This window comes from Abrus precatorius, unplaced genomic scaffold, assembly GCF_003935025.1.
Source record: "Abrus precatorius isolate BTA unplaced genomic scaffold, Abrus_2018 Scaffold7, whole genome shotgun sequence".
In the NCBI taxonomy this organism is placed as follows: Eukaryota; Viridiplantae; Streptophyta; class Magnoliopsida; order Fabales; family Fabaceae; genus Abrus; species Abrus precatorius.
The window spans coordinates 17,445,351-17,460,360 of record NW_020874417.1 but is presented as its reverse complement, the minus strand read 5'-3'; the positions used below and the strand labels follow the sequence as shown (position 1 = coordinate 17,460,360).

Below are 15,010 nucleotides of genomic sequence, written 5' to 3'. Positions count from 1 at the left end.
TTATTATGTCAAAACACGTGGAAAATGTTATTAAAGTGAATTTAACACAGGTTATAACTAGTAACATTAAATTAAATGTAAGTCTACCAGATTTAAACGTGCAAAGTGGAAACGATCCAGTTTTTCATCGTAGGCGAAAATTTAGTCGTGAATGAGGTACTTAATGACTTTGTGTATGCTTTTTTTTGTTTATTGAAAAATTAAAATTGTACAATGAAACAAGCTCCATCAAAGAGGGTACAAGAACTATAGGCAAGAATTAGGTGCTCTCTTGTCGGTATTAGTTTGAATCGCCGCATGCACAATCAAGTTAATGCATTCTTTGGAGTCTGTTTCGATAACTCGAGTTATGTTTGTTTCTTTAATTTCTGAATACCCCAATTAAGACTCATTTTTGCATTACCAACACCAATATTGTGCAAGGGAGAAAAAAATTGGTTTCCATATGTTATCAAGTTTCATTAATGTTTTCCCTAACTTTCTATTTGTCGAACAATCTATGCCAATTTTCTAGTAAGGTTCTTTGGAGTATATTTTCTAGTAAGGGTCCATTTATTAGTAAATTTCGATTCAAGATGGATTTTTCTGGAAAACTTGGAAGATTGAAAACACTAGACCTGGCAAATATAATTTTACTGACTCTATAATAATTCAGAGGCAAGTTTCTGGTCTTTTGGAGGAGTGGCATTGTTATTCCTCTCTGTCACGTAGCTAGCAAGCATTTACCAGTCTCAATGACTCAATATGTTGTGATGCAGTCCTTTTCCATTCACCCATTTGTCAAAATGACTAATGTTTTACAACAACAAACTTGACCCGAGCAGCTATCATGCAAGCATGTTAATTGTGGTTCAAGGAATCCATTAAATAAGGTTTGAACAAGATTAGTAAGAGTCGATCCCTAAATAGATAATGCCCTTATGATTAGAGAAACAAGTCAGTCTATCTGACAGTGTTAAACTGCTCATGTAGTCCCATATCCCCCCCCCCCCCAAGAGAAACAACAAACATGAAGACTTTATAAAAGAACAAACCTATACTGTTTAAAGCATACGTCTTTCTGCCTCTTGACTAAGATCGATTATCTATTTTTATTAGTTACTTTGAGGGGAGAGTCCAACACTTCTCTCAAGTAATGTAATGGTATTGAGCTCAAACAAATCAGCCTGTTAGTTTTTTACTTTCGTCCCGACAATTCTTACTAGGTGTAGAAAATATCGTACTGCATCTTGCTTAGCCTGACCATGCTTCAACACAGAGCATGCCCACTGAATTTGCACTCTCCACAGTCATAAATTGACTGGATTGAGTGAATTCAGGCAACTTTTTGTTATATATTTTTCGTGGATTAAAATGACACCTTAGCTTGGGGAGACAGTTACCCTTGAAATGATAGCAAGAAAGTACTAACAATATTGACGAACTTTATGGGGGAAAAAAACGGCTGCATCATCACTATGTCGTACCAGGGTTTTGTTTGAATCAAATGTAAGATTTTATTTTATCATGAATTGCAGAAGACAGCCAGTGATAAGATAATGGTTAGAAGAACATAAGTACTCGAATTGGTCTTTGTTTTTGCAATGCCAATTAGAGGAAAAATCGTTATCCCTTCCATGCAAGGTTCCTAACAATTTCTCAATTTCCTCTTTACGTTGAAATTAATGGAGAGTCTAATGTCACTTTTATATATTTATTCTTACTTTTATTTAAGAAATTTTTATGTAAGATACTCCTATTATTTATATAAATATAAGGAAGAAAAAATTGCATTTTCAACAAAAATAATAATAAACACTTAAAAAGGACAATAGATAATCTTTAAAATTAAAATTCACGCCAATTTAAATATTTTTTATAAATAATTATAAAAAAATAAATAGAGAGTATAAACTCAATAAAACTTTTAATATCCATTAAAATCAATTTATACACCTCAATTTATTCTTGCCTTAGAAATTTTTAATAACATCGTTTCTATTAGCTAAGAACTAATCCAAAGCACACTTTTAAACAATTTTCAAATGTTAACAAGAAATATAATTTCAAAGTCAAAAGTAACTGTGTTTAAAAATAATACAGTTTAAAGAATTATTATTTCATATCATAAATTATATAATATGATTGATAAAGGTGTTGAAAAAAGAGTTATTTTAATTAAAAGACTGAACTCTCATTTTAATATATGAAATAGTAAAAAATAGTAAGTGTTAAATATTTTAGTCCCTATATTTTTTTAAAATATTATGTTAATTTTTAACTTTCATCTCTATTAAGCATTTAAGTCTTTAAGTCTAGATACATTTAACAACATTAACAGAATATTGATATATACGTTAGATTATATGTGTAATTAATTACGTGACAAAAATAATGTCACGTGTAGTATGATATATATTTTTATTTCATTTTAGTTTCTAAAATTATTATTTATAGGACATTTTAATTTAACATATTAAATTAGAAACTAAAATAAACAAATGTATAATATGTAGAAGAAAAGACAGAAATGCAATAATATGTTTAAAAAAATTTCTTTCTTTTTCAACATTGTTTTTAAAACTTATATTTGAAAAATAAAAAAAAGTATAATATGTTTGATGATCTTTAAAATAAGAATTTGTGCAGAAAATGTCTTTGGCTTGTTGTCATTCTTGAAGATGAATGATGACCTGCATATTTATATTAAGATAAAATTCTGACAATATTACCAAGCACAACACACCTGAATTGAACATGTTATTGATTTTCTTAATATTAATTTAATTTTAAAAGTATAAATATATACGAATAAAGAAAAATTCAAAAAAGTTAAGAATACAAAAGGTTAAGGAGTATAATGAGAAAAATACATACAAAGTTAATAAAATTAAACAAATTAATAAGTAATAAATAAGACAAATTTTGTCGTAATTTTTCAATTAAAGAGAATAAAAATTGTCTTATGTCTCACTTGCATGCTATAATGGAGGGAGTGAGATTTTTCTGTAATTTGATACACGGAAGTGAGTGTCATGCATGATTTACTTCTATGATTGGAAGGAGAGGAAAATGAAAAAGAAAGTTGACGAGGAATTGGGCAAAAATCTTGAAAATGATCTATGAGAAATAAATTAATTGTGATATAGTGATAATTTTGTTTTAATGTAAGAGCTAGTGATGGAGAGTTTGAATAATGTGCAAGTTGTGTTAAAGTTGGAAGTAGGAGCGCTCTCATGCACCAAAAGAAATAAAGGGACTATTTATATGAGCTTTTAATCAGGATTCTATATTAAATTATTAGTTTGGTCAAATGATGAGTATGATAAATATATGTCATTATTCTGTCAATACTATAGCTTGAAAATTCTATTCCATTTGTTTCGAATATAGATGAAAGAACTGCTAGCCATAGCCTAATTAAGCAATGACAGTTGTGAACAATGAGCGCTTAGTTTTGATGTTTAAGCATCATGCTACCAGAAATTTCCAACCATACAGTAGCTTAATTACCATAAAGGATAGAGTTGAATTCACTGTGTCATAACTACCATCTTGTCGATTTTAGAAATTTATCTCTCTTCTCAACTGAAGAATGGCTGGTGTTTCTCTTAATGGTTTTTCTCCACCCCACAATTTGGTTTACCAACTTACTGTTCACTCATACACTGAAACATCAATTATACTAACAAACAGCAATAGAATGAGATTCTGTGTACCCACACCATCATTGCATGAATTGGTTAGGAGAATATTGACAAGAGACACATGGATATCCACAGGGGCTCATATTTTCCTATGCTTTTAATATGCTAAGCTCCAAAATTCTCCAATAGTAACCCAATCAACCAGAAAATGATATAAACACTAACAAGCAAAGGTCACATTTTGGTCTCCATAACAAGCATCTGTTTGCATGTTATCATGATTACGAGGACAAGCATCTTAGTCCAACAAATATCACTTAAAACTCATTTCCTGACACAGCTATGCATAATGAAGTTTAGTTTGTTCCATGATCATGAAGATCTTGTCGAACTGTTTGAGTCAATCACCTTCTTACCAAAAGATGGCAAGCAAAAAGCACAAGTGTGGTTTAATTATCCCCTGTTCAATTTATAACCAAAACTCGAACTTAGCTTCAATTAATTTGGCCCTTCTGATTGGTGTAACGTGAGACAAATAGACGCAATCCAAGTTATAACATTTGGTTTCAATTTATCATCGAGTTCCATACTCGCTGAGATGCTAGCAAAAAATATTTTATTAAAATTAAGAAAATATATTTCTAAGTTTCTTTTTATAATTTTATGTATAAACTTGACATATATATTCTAGTTTTGCTTTCGTATGTATATTATTTCAGTTTAACTCTGATTTTTAACTTGAGTTTAAAATTTTAGAGTCATAGTCAATATTTCATAAAAGTAAACAGGATTGGTCCTTAAATAAAAAGTTGAACAAACCATCAACTAAGGCCTAGATATTGAATAAGTTAAATTTTTTTGCTAGTGTATAATTTGATTAAAAATATTTATTTATTTATTACCGTCATTTTTTACTAAAAAGAATTGAAGTAAATATTATTTTATAAAATAATTAACTTTTTGAATTTTAGTAATCAAAATATTTACCGGGTATAATTTTGTGGAGTAATTTAAAAATTTACTAAAAAGTAGGATTGGAGATGGGTGAAGAATTTACGAGGGAAAAAAGAGAATGGCAATGCACAGCCACACAAAATGGAGAAAGTGATGACTAAAGAAAGAGTAATCGAAATGTTGAATGGTTAACGGTGAAGGAAATGGCTTCTACTCTCACACTCACTCTGAGCCTCTCCTCCACCATCACCACCTCCTATTCCTATCTCCCAAACACCAAACAGGGGTTTCGATATCCCAGAATTAAGTTATTATCATCCAAGCACCGTCATTTCTCTGTCTCAGCTTGTGCTTCTTCTTCATCATCATCTTCGCTTCAAGCTCTGATATTTGACTGCGATGGCGTGATCCTAGAGTCAGAGCACTTGCATCGCCAAGCCTACAACGATGCCTTTGTTCACTTCAACGTTCGTTGCCCCTCTTCTTCTGCACACCCTCTCAACTGGGACGTCCAATTCTACGATGAACTCCAGAACCTCATTGGTGGAGGCAAACCCAAAATGCGATGGTTCTCTCTTTCTCTTTCCCTTTCTCTTTCAAGTTTTTATTTTTATTTTTTATATTTTGTTCTTGTTGGAGTTTACTTGTTAATAATTCAATATCGTGTTTTTTTTTTTTTTTCCGTTTTGGGGATTTTAAGGTACTTTAAGGAACATGGGTGGCCTTCATCCACGTTGTTTGAGACGCCTCCAAGTAATGACGAGGATCGAGCCAAGTTGATTGACACTCTTCAGGTCTTCATATTACTTTTTCACGTCATTTTTCTCACTTTGAATATGCTGTCATTGCATTTCCCGTATCTTGGACTTGCAGGATTGGAAGACTGAGAGATACAAAGATATAATCAAGTCTGGAACTGTTAGTACACTTCTATGTGTCTGTTTCCTATCCTAGTATTCTACATTCCTAAACTATGAAGGTGCTGTCTGTTTTGTTCATACTACTGCTTAATACTTGTATGTTTTGGCACAGGTAAAACCCAGACCTGGTGTTTTGAGGTTGATGGATGAGGCAAAAGATGCTGTAAGATATAACATTACATGTGTTTGGCACTTAGTGATTTCTTGTTTCAGTTTCATAATCTAAAGTGTTACTTGCTTCTGATTGATGGAATATCTTCAATCTAAGTTGCTTTGTTTATTGTTGTATTGTAAGTTTGTAACTGATCACGCTGTTGGTTAGCGATATCAACTTCTAAGTTTGTCTTTTTTTGCCCAATTGTTGTTGCAGGGGAAAAAACTAGCTGTTTGCTCTGCAGCGACTAAAAGTTCAGTTATTCTGTGTCTCGAAAACCTGATCGGAATTGTAAGTCCATCTTCTTATATATTCTCACCATTGGAAGTAGAAATTTATTTATTAATTTGCATTGGAATAACTTATTTTCTCTGTTGTAGGAGCGCTTCCAAAGCCTCGATTGCTTCCTTGCTGGTATATTTCCTTTCATTGATCATATAACATTTGAGAATTATGTTTTCTGCTTAAAAATTGTGAACCAAAACTTATACCATGCTGCCGTGCCCACTGAGGCATGGAACTCAAAATTAATAATTTGCATTTAAGTTTACTTTTTCATCATATAAGAAAATTGAATAACTTAGTCATACGTCAGACCAAGCTTTCCTATCACGTTAGACCTAATATACACATGCAAAAAGGGTTTCCTTGCTGATAAAATGCAAAATGCTTGAATTTTTTTTTATCTGGCAATACTTTGGGTACTTAAGTTTAAATATTTCTGTCCATATATTTAAACTTCAGGTGATGATGTGAAGGAAAAGAAGCCTGACCCATCAATATATCTGACAGCTTCCAAGGTTTTAATATGACAATTCAATCAAGAACTTGGAAGCATGAAATTCTAAAATTTCTTTTATGCACCAACAGACTGAGCATAATATAGACGTGCCTTGCAGATTTTGGGTGTATCAGAGAGAGACTGCTTGGTTGTTGAGGATAGTGTTATTGGGTTACAGGTAGATCTTCTCGTCGTGCTATTAGTTTTCTATATGGTTGAGATTTAACCAATCTCATTATATGCTGTGTGGAAAGAAAAGAAAACTAACTATATGAGCTTGGGTTAGAAAGTTTAAGGGCATTTGATATAGCAATATTAATAGTTTGGCTTAAGCGTATGGAATTTCAATTACAGGATCTTCATTTTGTTCCTTATTTCACTAAATTCCATTTAATCATGGTATTTAACTAACAAAAATGATCAGACTATTATCTTAACTAAATTAACCACTACAGGCAGCAACAAAAGCAGGGATGCCATGCGTGGTTACCTACACATCTTCTACAGCGGAACAGGTGAGTCAGTTAAGCTTGGAATAAATTTAAGAAGAAAATGCTAACTGATTAATATTGAACTTGGAGGGGAATTACTATCAATTGAAAGTGGCTGCATGATGATGTAGCTGGATTATATTTTGGATATAATGTAGGATTTCAAAGAAGCCATAGCAATCTACCCTGACTTGAGTAACGTAAGGTATAATGCTTTGGTCACAGCTGAAGGCATTAGGTTTTGTTCATTTCACTTTAGATTCAGCTACTAAAATTGTGTAAACCATCATGCAGATTGAAAGATTTGGAATTACTACTACAAAATGTAGTAGCTGCTAAATAGAAGATTTGCCTGTGTCTTGGAAATTTTGCAGATTCAGTTGCCCTCCAATGTTTTCTATCAGGAAAATGGGTTGAATATTTTATGTTTACCACAATGTTCAGATCTTTTTTTATTACATCAATTGACAGCCGATGTATACGTGTAAGCTATAATGTGAAAACAATTCATTGCAAAATGTAAGATCATAAGTTGTTGGTATTTTGTAATGGCAAATTGGAATGCTAGTCAGAGATTTCCATTGACAGTTCATTATGATGTTAAATGCAACCACGTCGCGAATTTGGTAAGGATCAGTTTGATTACAATTAATTTTGATAAAATTTATTTTAAACTATTAAATATGATTAAGAAATATGTATAATTTAGTTTAAATTACATATTTTTATCGGAATGTATGATTTATTTTGAAAAATGTGAAAATTGGTTTTTTAACTGTAAAATAAACAAGCCATAATAGCAAGTTTCCTTTTCACGTTGAGGATTTTTTTTTTATTATTATTTTGGCTTTGCAATAACACACTTCGAGAAGTGCAAAAATGGAGTTGACAGATTCAAACAATCAAGCTCTAAATATATTATTGTATAAGTTATAAGTTTCTCAAAAAGTTTCAGAGGGAAACAAAGTTGATAAAATCATTTCTCATCCAAATTTTCTAAATTTACCACATATTCCACGATTTAAAATGTAGAGATGAAAGTTTTCTTACAAACCATACTATAGCAAGAAAAGCTGAAAATGAGAGAAATTTCAAATCTGCAAATAACTGTGGGAGGCTTAGTTAAAAATTATTATTTCCTTAACAACATTGGAATTCTACTAAATTGTTAAATTATTATTTTTATTTTAAAAATAAAAGTATACATAGGGTAAGAAACTAAATAGCCAAGAATAAATCAAAGAATATGCATACATAAAAAAAGAAACATGCAACCATACTTTTAGTCTGACATACCAGAATAAAACAGTTGTACTTTGAAGGACTTTACTTTGCACACAAAGTTATTAGCTATTTGATTAGTCGCAATGGTACAACGTGGGGTGGTGGCGCAGTTGGCTAGCGCGTAGGTCTCATAGCTTCCGAGTAATCCTGAGGTCGAGAGTTCGAGCCTCTCTCACCGCAATTTTTTTTTCCCTGTGTTGGAATTTTTTTGTCGTCTCATTGGTGTTCATGTGGTTCGGCCTGGTTATCTTTGGCTCAAATGAAATTTTTGCTTTCATCTTGGCTAAAAGATATTGTCAATTTAGACTAATTTTTACAATTTAATTGAATCAATGGAATGGGTCAATTTAATTGAGACAAATATATTTTTACTCGATATATTTTATCAAGTCATCTATATGTTCACATTAATTCATAGACATCATTTTTTAACATAAGAAATTTAAGATAAGAATTTGAGTAGAGAAGGTAAGACTAATATAAACGAAAGCGTGGTCTTGTAGGAGGAATGTAACTTTAGGAAAGTTGGGATCTAGATGTCTCTTAAAATATCTGTTGCCACTGAATTAGTTTTTAAACTATTTAGTTGTAAATTAATTCTAATGTTTTTCATAATAAATTTGTTGTCTATAGTTATTTATTATTAGCCTTTTTTTTCCCTTTTTCTGTCACGTCATTTATCACATTTTTTATGTCTTATTTTTTTCATCTCTCTCCTTGCAGTCAATTAAGAAATTAAGAAATTATTAAAATTTATGATAAACAATTAAGGTACATTAGTCAAACATTTTTATAAGAAAATTTTTACTTTTGATTTTGCAAGTATTCATTAATTGTAACTCCTCAAGTTCCAAACTGTGCATATCTGGTAATAAGGAATAAATCTTTTTATATATGTAAGTATATAATAACTATTCCTTTTTTTCTTAGAGCGTCAAATTTTTGGAAATAAAGATAACATCAAATTCAATATCACCCCACCCTAAAATAAATTACAAGTGTAAGTTCCAACGAAGAAAAGGATCACTAATTTCTTCTGCTCTTCATCTGTGCCCGTTTCCAAGGACAAACAAATAAAACCACCGGCACTAACACAGTTTCATTCGAGAGTTCAATAGCTGCTATTTTGTCCTCCGAAAATGTGTAATCAAGAATGATCATTCGCGAAAGGAGAATGCTTGCAGGAGTAGAAATACGTAGATAGATACACTGTTCCACAAAATATTATCTCCTACCAGTGGCAGTCTTGCCTTTGCTTAAATCAGCAAGTTCCTCAATGAGTTTTCTCTCATCACTGCTTAGTCTTTTAGGGATTTCAACTTGCACACGAACCAATTGATCACCCCTCATATTATTTTTATTCAGCAAGGGTACACCTTTCTTAGCCATAACCAGTGTTGTGTTCGGTTGAGTTCCAGCAGGAATTTTTAAATCCACCATTCCGTCCACAGTAGGGACCTTAATTGTAGTCCCCAGGATAGCATCAATATAAGAAACCTTACAGGTGTATAAGATGTTGGTGTCATCTCGTTTAAGGACAGGATCTGGGATAACCTCAATAACAACAAAGAGGTCACCAGGGGAACCCCCTTTCCTACCAGCATTCCCCTCATTTCGGACCCTTAATCGACTACCAGAGTCCACACCGGCTGGGACCTTCAGACTTATCCGCTTTGTTTTCCTCACCCGACCATCCCCGGAACATGTATTGCAAGGTGTTGAAACCTCTCCAGTCCCACTGCATGAAGAGCATGTCATTGACTGCTGGAAAATGCCCAATGGAGTTCTTGTTGATGAGACAACCCGGCCTTGACCTCCACAAGTGCTACATCTGGATGGTGTAGTCCCTGGTTTAGCACCTGAACCATTGCAAGTTCCACAACTCTCTAATCGGCTTATCTCTATCTCTTTTTCTACACCAAAAACTGCTTCTTTGAAGTTCAGAACAAGACTGTAATACTCATCTTCACCATCAATTGCTCCATTCCAAGAACCTCTGGGACCCGCGCCACGATTCATGCCCTCAAACAGTGATTCAAACAGATCAAAAGGATTGCTGAAATCCTGACATAACAGAGATAAACCATTCATTGAGAAACAAGAATATGTTGCGGAAAAATAAAATTATACATTCATCATCAGAGGTAACTTACCCCCATGCCCATTCCAGAACCTTTAAGCCCAGCCTCTCCAAATCTGTCATATATGGATCGTTTCTCATCATCTGATAACACCTGCAAAAGCATTTTATATACAGAAGAAAATATATTAGTTGACTCACTCGACATGCATAAAGCCAGCTGAGTTTAATAATCTGTAGTTTTACCTCATATGCATTGCTGATTTCCTTAAATTTCTGTTCAGCTCCAGGTTCTCTGCAAGGCAAGAAAATAGTTCAACAATAAGCAACATTTATAAAACGATTCAGATGACGCCAGAAAATTATACAACTAGCAAAATTGGCATTCATTCAAAGTTCAAATGGAAACAAATGAATCAGAAAAAAGACAAAGTACAATATGTGAAATTGGGAAATAAAAACTAACTTGTTCACATCTGGATGATAATTCCGAGCAAGCTTCCGATAAGCTGATATGTCAAAAATAGAGTAAACAATAAGCACAACAAAGCAAATAATATGCAGATTCTGATTAATAACAATTTCTCAATCACAATTTTTCAAACAAGGCATCAGATGGAAAGGAGAAGCTTAACCTCATTCTCCTATTTATACTAATACTCTAAGTCAATACAATAGTACAAGCCTATCGCAATAGCACCCCTAATAAGAATCCTAATTTTCCAACGTTACCCCTCAAGCTGAAGCATAAAAAACTCTCAACTACTTACACAAAGACAGCCATACAAAGGGCAAACACACTTAACACAGCAAAACAGAGCAGAATCAAGGAAAGAGTCAATATGACTGAGATGAAGGCTAAGCAGTTGAAAAGTGGTAAGTACGGTGGCTGGGACATGGCAGAGTATGTCTGTCACTAACAGTGGCAAACAGGAAGAACAGCCACAAAAGACACCACAGAGAGTAGAGGAGCCATGGACAAAGGCCAGAAAGATGGACAAACAATTGAAGGGGGTAAAAGTGGTGCTACAAAGTGGGAGGAGGAGAAAGAAGGGCAAAGGAATGAATACAAATATTCAGTAACTGGTGAATGTAAAACAAAGGGGGAACGTAGGAGTTCCAAACTTTGTAAACACTATAGCAGATGAAACCATGAATACAGAAGATGATGGATGCAGAAATTAAAAGTAGGTGAACAAGAGCAAAGAGAATATATTTTATTAATAGGATAATGATGTCTGTTCCATTGATAATCACTGAACTTTACTCCAATTTATACTAATATTTTAGATCAAGTACTACATGTGCAGTCCTAATCATTGATGTTTCCTGTCCATTAATTTCATATGTCCTATGCCAAACTATTCTACATTTCACAGATTACATGAAATCATATTTAGTCTCAATATATAGTTGATATGCATCACTATATACAAAAGCCTCACCATAAAATACCAAAGAGCAATTGAAGGAGTCAAAACTCAAAAGTGCATCAAATTTAAATTTTTACATTTTGGTTTGGAAAGCTTACCTTTTAATTAATTTGCATGAATAGGAATAAACAACCATTAAAAAGAAAAGAAGAGCTCTAATATCTAATGAAAAAACATAATAAGCTCTTCTCTTATCATATAAATCACTAACACTCATCTGATTGACACCATTACTCTAGTCCCCATTTTAGGTTTTGGCTTTTTAACAATTTTATGTTATAAATTTTCTTTTAGAACAAAAATTAGAAATAGTACCACAGGTACTATTGATGCTTTTCTACAATCAGAATTAGAGGTTCACTTCGATAATTTGCATAATAAAAATCAGAATTAAAATCAGGTTATTATCAAACCAATACACTACATTTTAACGCATCAAAGTATTATAATAATAGAGGCACAATCATGTAACGGAACAGGGAACAAATAAAATACCACTCTTAATTTCAGGTTTACTAGCATTTCTTGAAACCCCAAGGACAGAATAATAATCCTGCACATTGACAAATAAAGAATCTTCAGTGTAATAGGTTGAATAGTTGACAAAGGCTTTACACAATTTAAATAAGAGGAATAGTTTCACAAAGTACAATCATATATTACTCGTTGTTGCCAAAAAGTTATTTTAAACTTACTGCATCTGCTCTAACAATCAACCTCGATCCCTTGTGACGATTAAATGTTTGGGATGAGCCCACATTAAGAAGCATATGCAAGGAATTCTGAGAAAAAAAACTTGAACTTGTTGCAGCAAAAAAGCTTAACCTAACACTGCAAGGAAAGCTATTGAAAGAAATTACACTCTTCAGCACAATGATCTAAGCTGAAAATTTTGAGATATATGCTGAGAAGGATACTAAGGAAGATTAATATTCAATAAATCATTCCCTAGTTTCTTAGAAATTCCGATCATATCTCCAAGCAATAAAACTACTGCATTGACAATTAAGTTAACAAAACAACAAATTACATTACACCTAACTTATGATTATATCCCTGTATATCTTGGTGATGTGATAGAGAAAACAATGGCAAGTAATATATTTCTTTCCAATGGTGTAACACCAACATGAATCATGAAAAGGACTTCTGGAACTGCAAACCAGACCCACTTTTGCATGCAATGCATGCCTCAATTGATCCCCTTTACTACTTCCATTCTATAAAAACAAATATTTAATCATAAAACTTACTTGTTGCTGGATGATGCAACCTTGCCTGTCAAACTGGATCTTAGCAATAGCTGAGGACGAATTCCCCATTGTGCAGCCGATGTACTGCCAAAAGGTGTTATTGCCATCCAATATAAGCTAATTGATATGGCTTTTGTTGATGAATTTATGCTCGCTGAAAAAAAAATACTGAAATTTAATTCACTAGCATAGCAGGAGACAATTTAAACAGAAGCAAACGAGTGATAAGAGAAAATAGATTGAGTATGCAACTAGAGGAAAAAGATAGCTCAGCTGTTCAAGTCGCCGCATATGACACAATGAGCACAATGTAAGACTTGCTTTATTGAAACAGACAATCAAAGCTGGAAAGAAAAAACTATTTAAACACGATTCAAGCTTGCTTGATTGAACAATTAGAGTGCCCTGACCATAAGAGTACATTGGGGACTACACCTTTGAGGATTGATTAGATTTGTAAATGAAATTTTTGGCTTGGAAGGTTATGAAATAGTAATAAACATTTCAAAATTATTTTGATTTTAGCTGTGCACATGTAGCATTCCACTCAAATCGATTTGACTTGATGTTTGGATATTAACTCTAACTGTTTGAATTGATGATTTTACTTTCATAGTTTAACTAATGGTAATGAAGTGAAGTTATTAAATAAAACGAACTATAGATATTGATTTGGAAACCAATTCAAGTCCTACTTCTAATAACGATTCCAAACATGGAAATCGATTTCTAAACCAAACGAAACCTATTTCTTAACGGTTCCAAACACAATGGAAATGCGTCCAGAATCGCTGACCTCTAAAAATTGAATGTAACCTCTAAAATATACCAAAAAAAAGAAAAAAAGACAAGTTTCACGAGTGCCAAGAAGGGACAATAAAAAAAATAGCAGAACAGCAAACAAAACAAAATACTAAGGAATTAACAAGTGAAGCAACGAATGAAATACAAGCTATTCGAGGTTCATTCATACATCAGAAGAAACCAAAGAAACAAGGAGAAACACATACTATAACAAGTAATTTGATTTCAAATTGTAATTTGTATCAAACTAAGGAGCAGAAACGATAACAGTCCAATCTTATCTAAGCAACAAATTGAGATAAAGAATCAGAATAAGTGAAAGTGACGAACAGTTTTGGTTGGTTTGGAGGAGGGAAAAAATGGAATAGAAATAGAGAAAGCTGAAACCTGGTTGTGGTTCCCTTTTTAACCTTTGCTCTCTCTCAGTGAAATACAACAGAGGGAGTCGAAGAAGGATGAGGCTATTGCGTAGTTCGTTGTAAATTGGCAATTGCAATTGGTTCTGGACACACCCTAATGTTGCTTTCTCCTCGCCGTTTGATTTTTTGTGGTTTTATTCAAACCACAATAATAATAATAAATTGCACGCACCAGTCTCTCCCCTAACTCATTTCCTTCCCATATTTAAGATTGCATTTTAATCCAATCTTGAAGCTGCCAAGCTAGTAAAATTATTCATTTCAATTACATTTGCAAGTTTTTCAAAACTTTATCTTAACTTTATAATTATAATTAATGGCGTCAAAACCCAATTCAAGCTTATTAAAAAAAATAGTGTGCAACGAATTTTATGAGGTGTGATAAAAAAGGTAAAACTTCAACCACATTCTCTTAACATGAATTTGATTCTTAAAGAAAAAGAATAACAATATACTTTAAATAAATTGTTTATCAATTTATTTTTATACTATAAATTTCAGTACTCCATTTTAACAAAAAAGAAAAATAAATTATTCTTTTTACGTATCACGTGACTTCTCTATCATATATTACTATTTATATTCTTTATTTTACTCAAATAATACGCAATATATTAAATTAAAAGACATGAAAGATTATTTATGTTGATTTGAATAATTTTTTTTATAAGTTTTTATTAATTTCAAAATATGTATAAATTAATTTTCACTTGTATTTAATAAATTCAAAATTAATAATAAAAACATTTTTTGTAATTTTATTTTATTTTTTTAATAATTTATTATTGTATTATTTAATAATAATATTTTG

At 32.2% G+C, this 15,010-nt stretch overlaps 2 protein-coding genes across 10 annotated transcripts; one reads left to right on the top strand and one right to left on the bottom strand.

Annotated features, from left to right (window-relative positions):
• Nucleotides 1–4,709: 4,709 nt before the first annotated feature.
• Nucleotides 4,710–7,552, top strand: LOC113871336 (haloacid dehalogenase-like hydrolase domain-containing protein At4g39970). 5 transcript variants are annotated; one of them, XM_027508393.1, is made up of 11 exons: nt 4,713–5,148; nt 5,281–5,374; nt 5,454–5,498; nt 5,613–5,663; nt 5,871–5,945; nt 6,035–6,068; nt 6,399–6,454; nt 6,554–6,613; nt 6,891–6,950; nt 7,039–7,131; nt 7,221–7,545. In XM_027508393.1, the coding sequence occupies exons 1-10, from the start codon at nt 4,784–4,786 to the stop codon at nt 7,114–7,116; spliced, it is 918 nt and encodes a 305-aa protein (XP_027364194.1). In that variant the 5' UTR covers nt 4,713–4,783; the 3' UTR covers nt 7,117–7,131; nt 7,221–7,545. The 5 variants fall into 5 exon arrangements, 4 of the variants coding, with proteins under 4 accessions (XP_027364192.1, XP_027364194.1, XP_027364195.1 ...); XR_003505798.1 differs by having other exon boundaries at nt 4,714–5,148; nt 7,017–7,131; XM_027508394.1 differs by having other exon boundaries at nt 4,714–5,148; nt 7,058–7,131.
• Nucleotides 7,553–9,075: 1,523 nt separating this feature from the next.
• LOC113872318 (chaperone protein dnaJ A6, chloroplastic-like) lies at nt 9,076–14,372 on the bottom strand. Of its 5 annotated transcripts, none has more exons than XM_027509782.1 (8): nt 14,168–14,372; nt 12,977–13,130; nt 12,419–12,566; nt 12,219–12,276; nt 10,757–10,799; nt 10,537–10,585; nt 10,364–10,444; nt 9,076–10,274 (listed from the first exon to the last, which is right to left on the bottom strand). In XM_027509782.1, the coding sequence occupies exons 2-8, from the start codon at nt 13,081–13,083 to the stop codon at nt 9,435–9,437; spliced, it is 1,326 nt and encodes a 441-aa protein (XP_027365583.1). In that variant the 5' UTR covers nt 13,084–13,130; nt 14,168–14,372; the 3' UTR covers nt 9,076–9,434. The 5 variants fall into 5 exon arrangements, with proteins under 5 accessions (XP_027365583.1, XP_027365584.1, XP_027365587.1 ...); XM_027509783.1 differs by having other exon boundaries at nt 12,419–12,554; nt 14,168–14,309; XM_027509786.1 differs by having other exon boundaries at nt 14,111–14,288.
• Between the last annotated feature and the right edge of the window lie 638 nt (nt 14,373–15,010).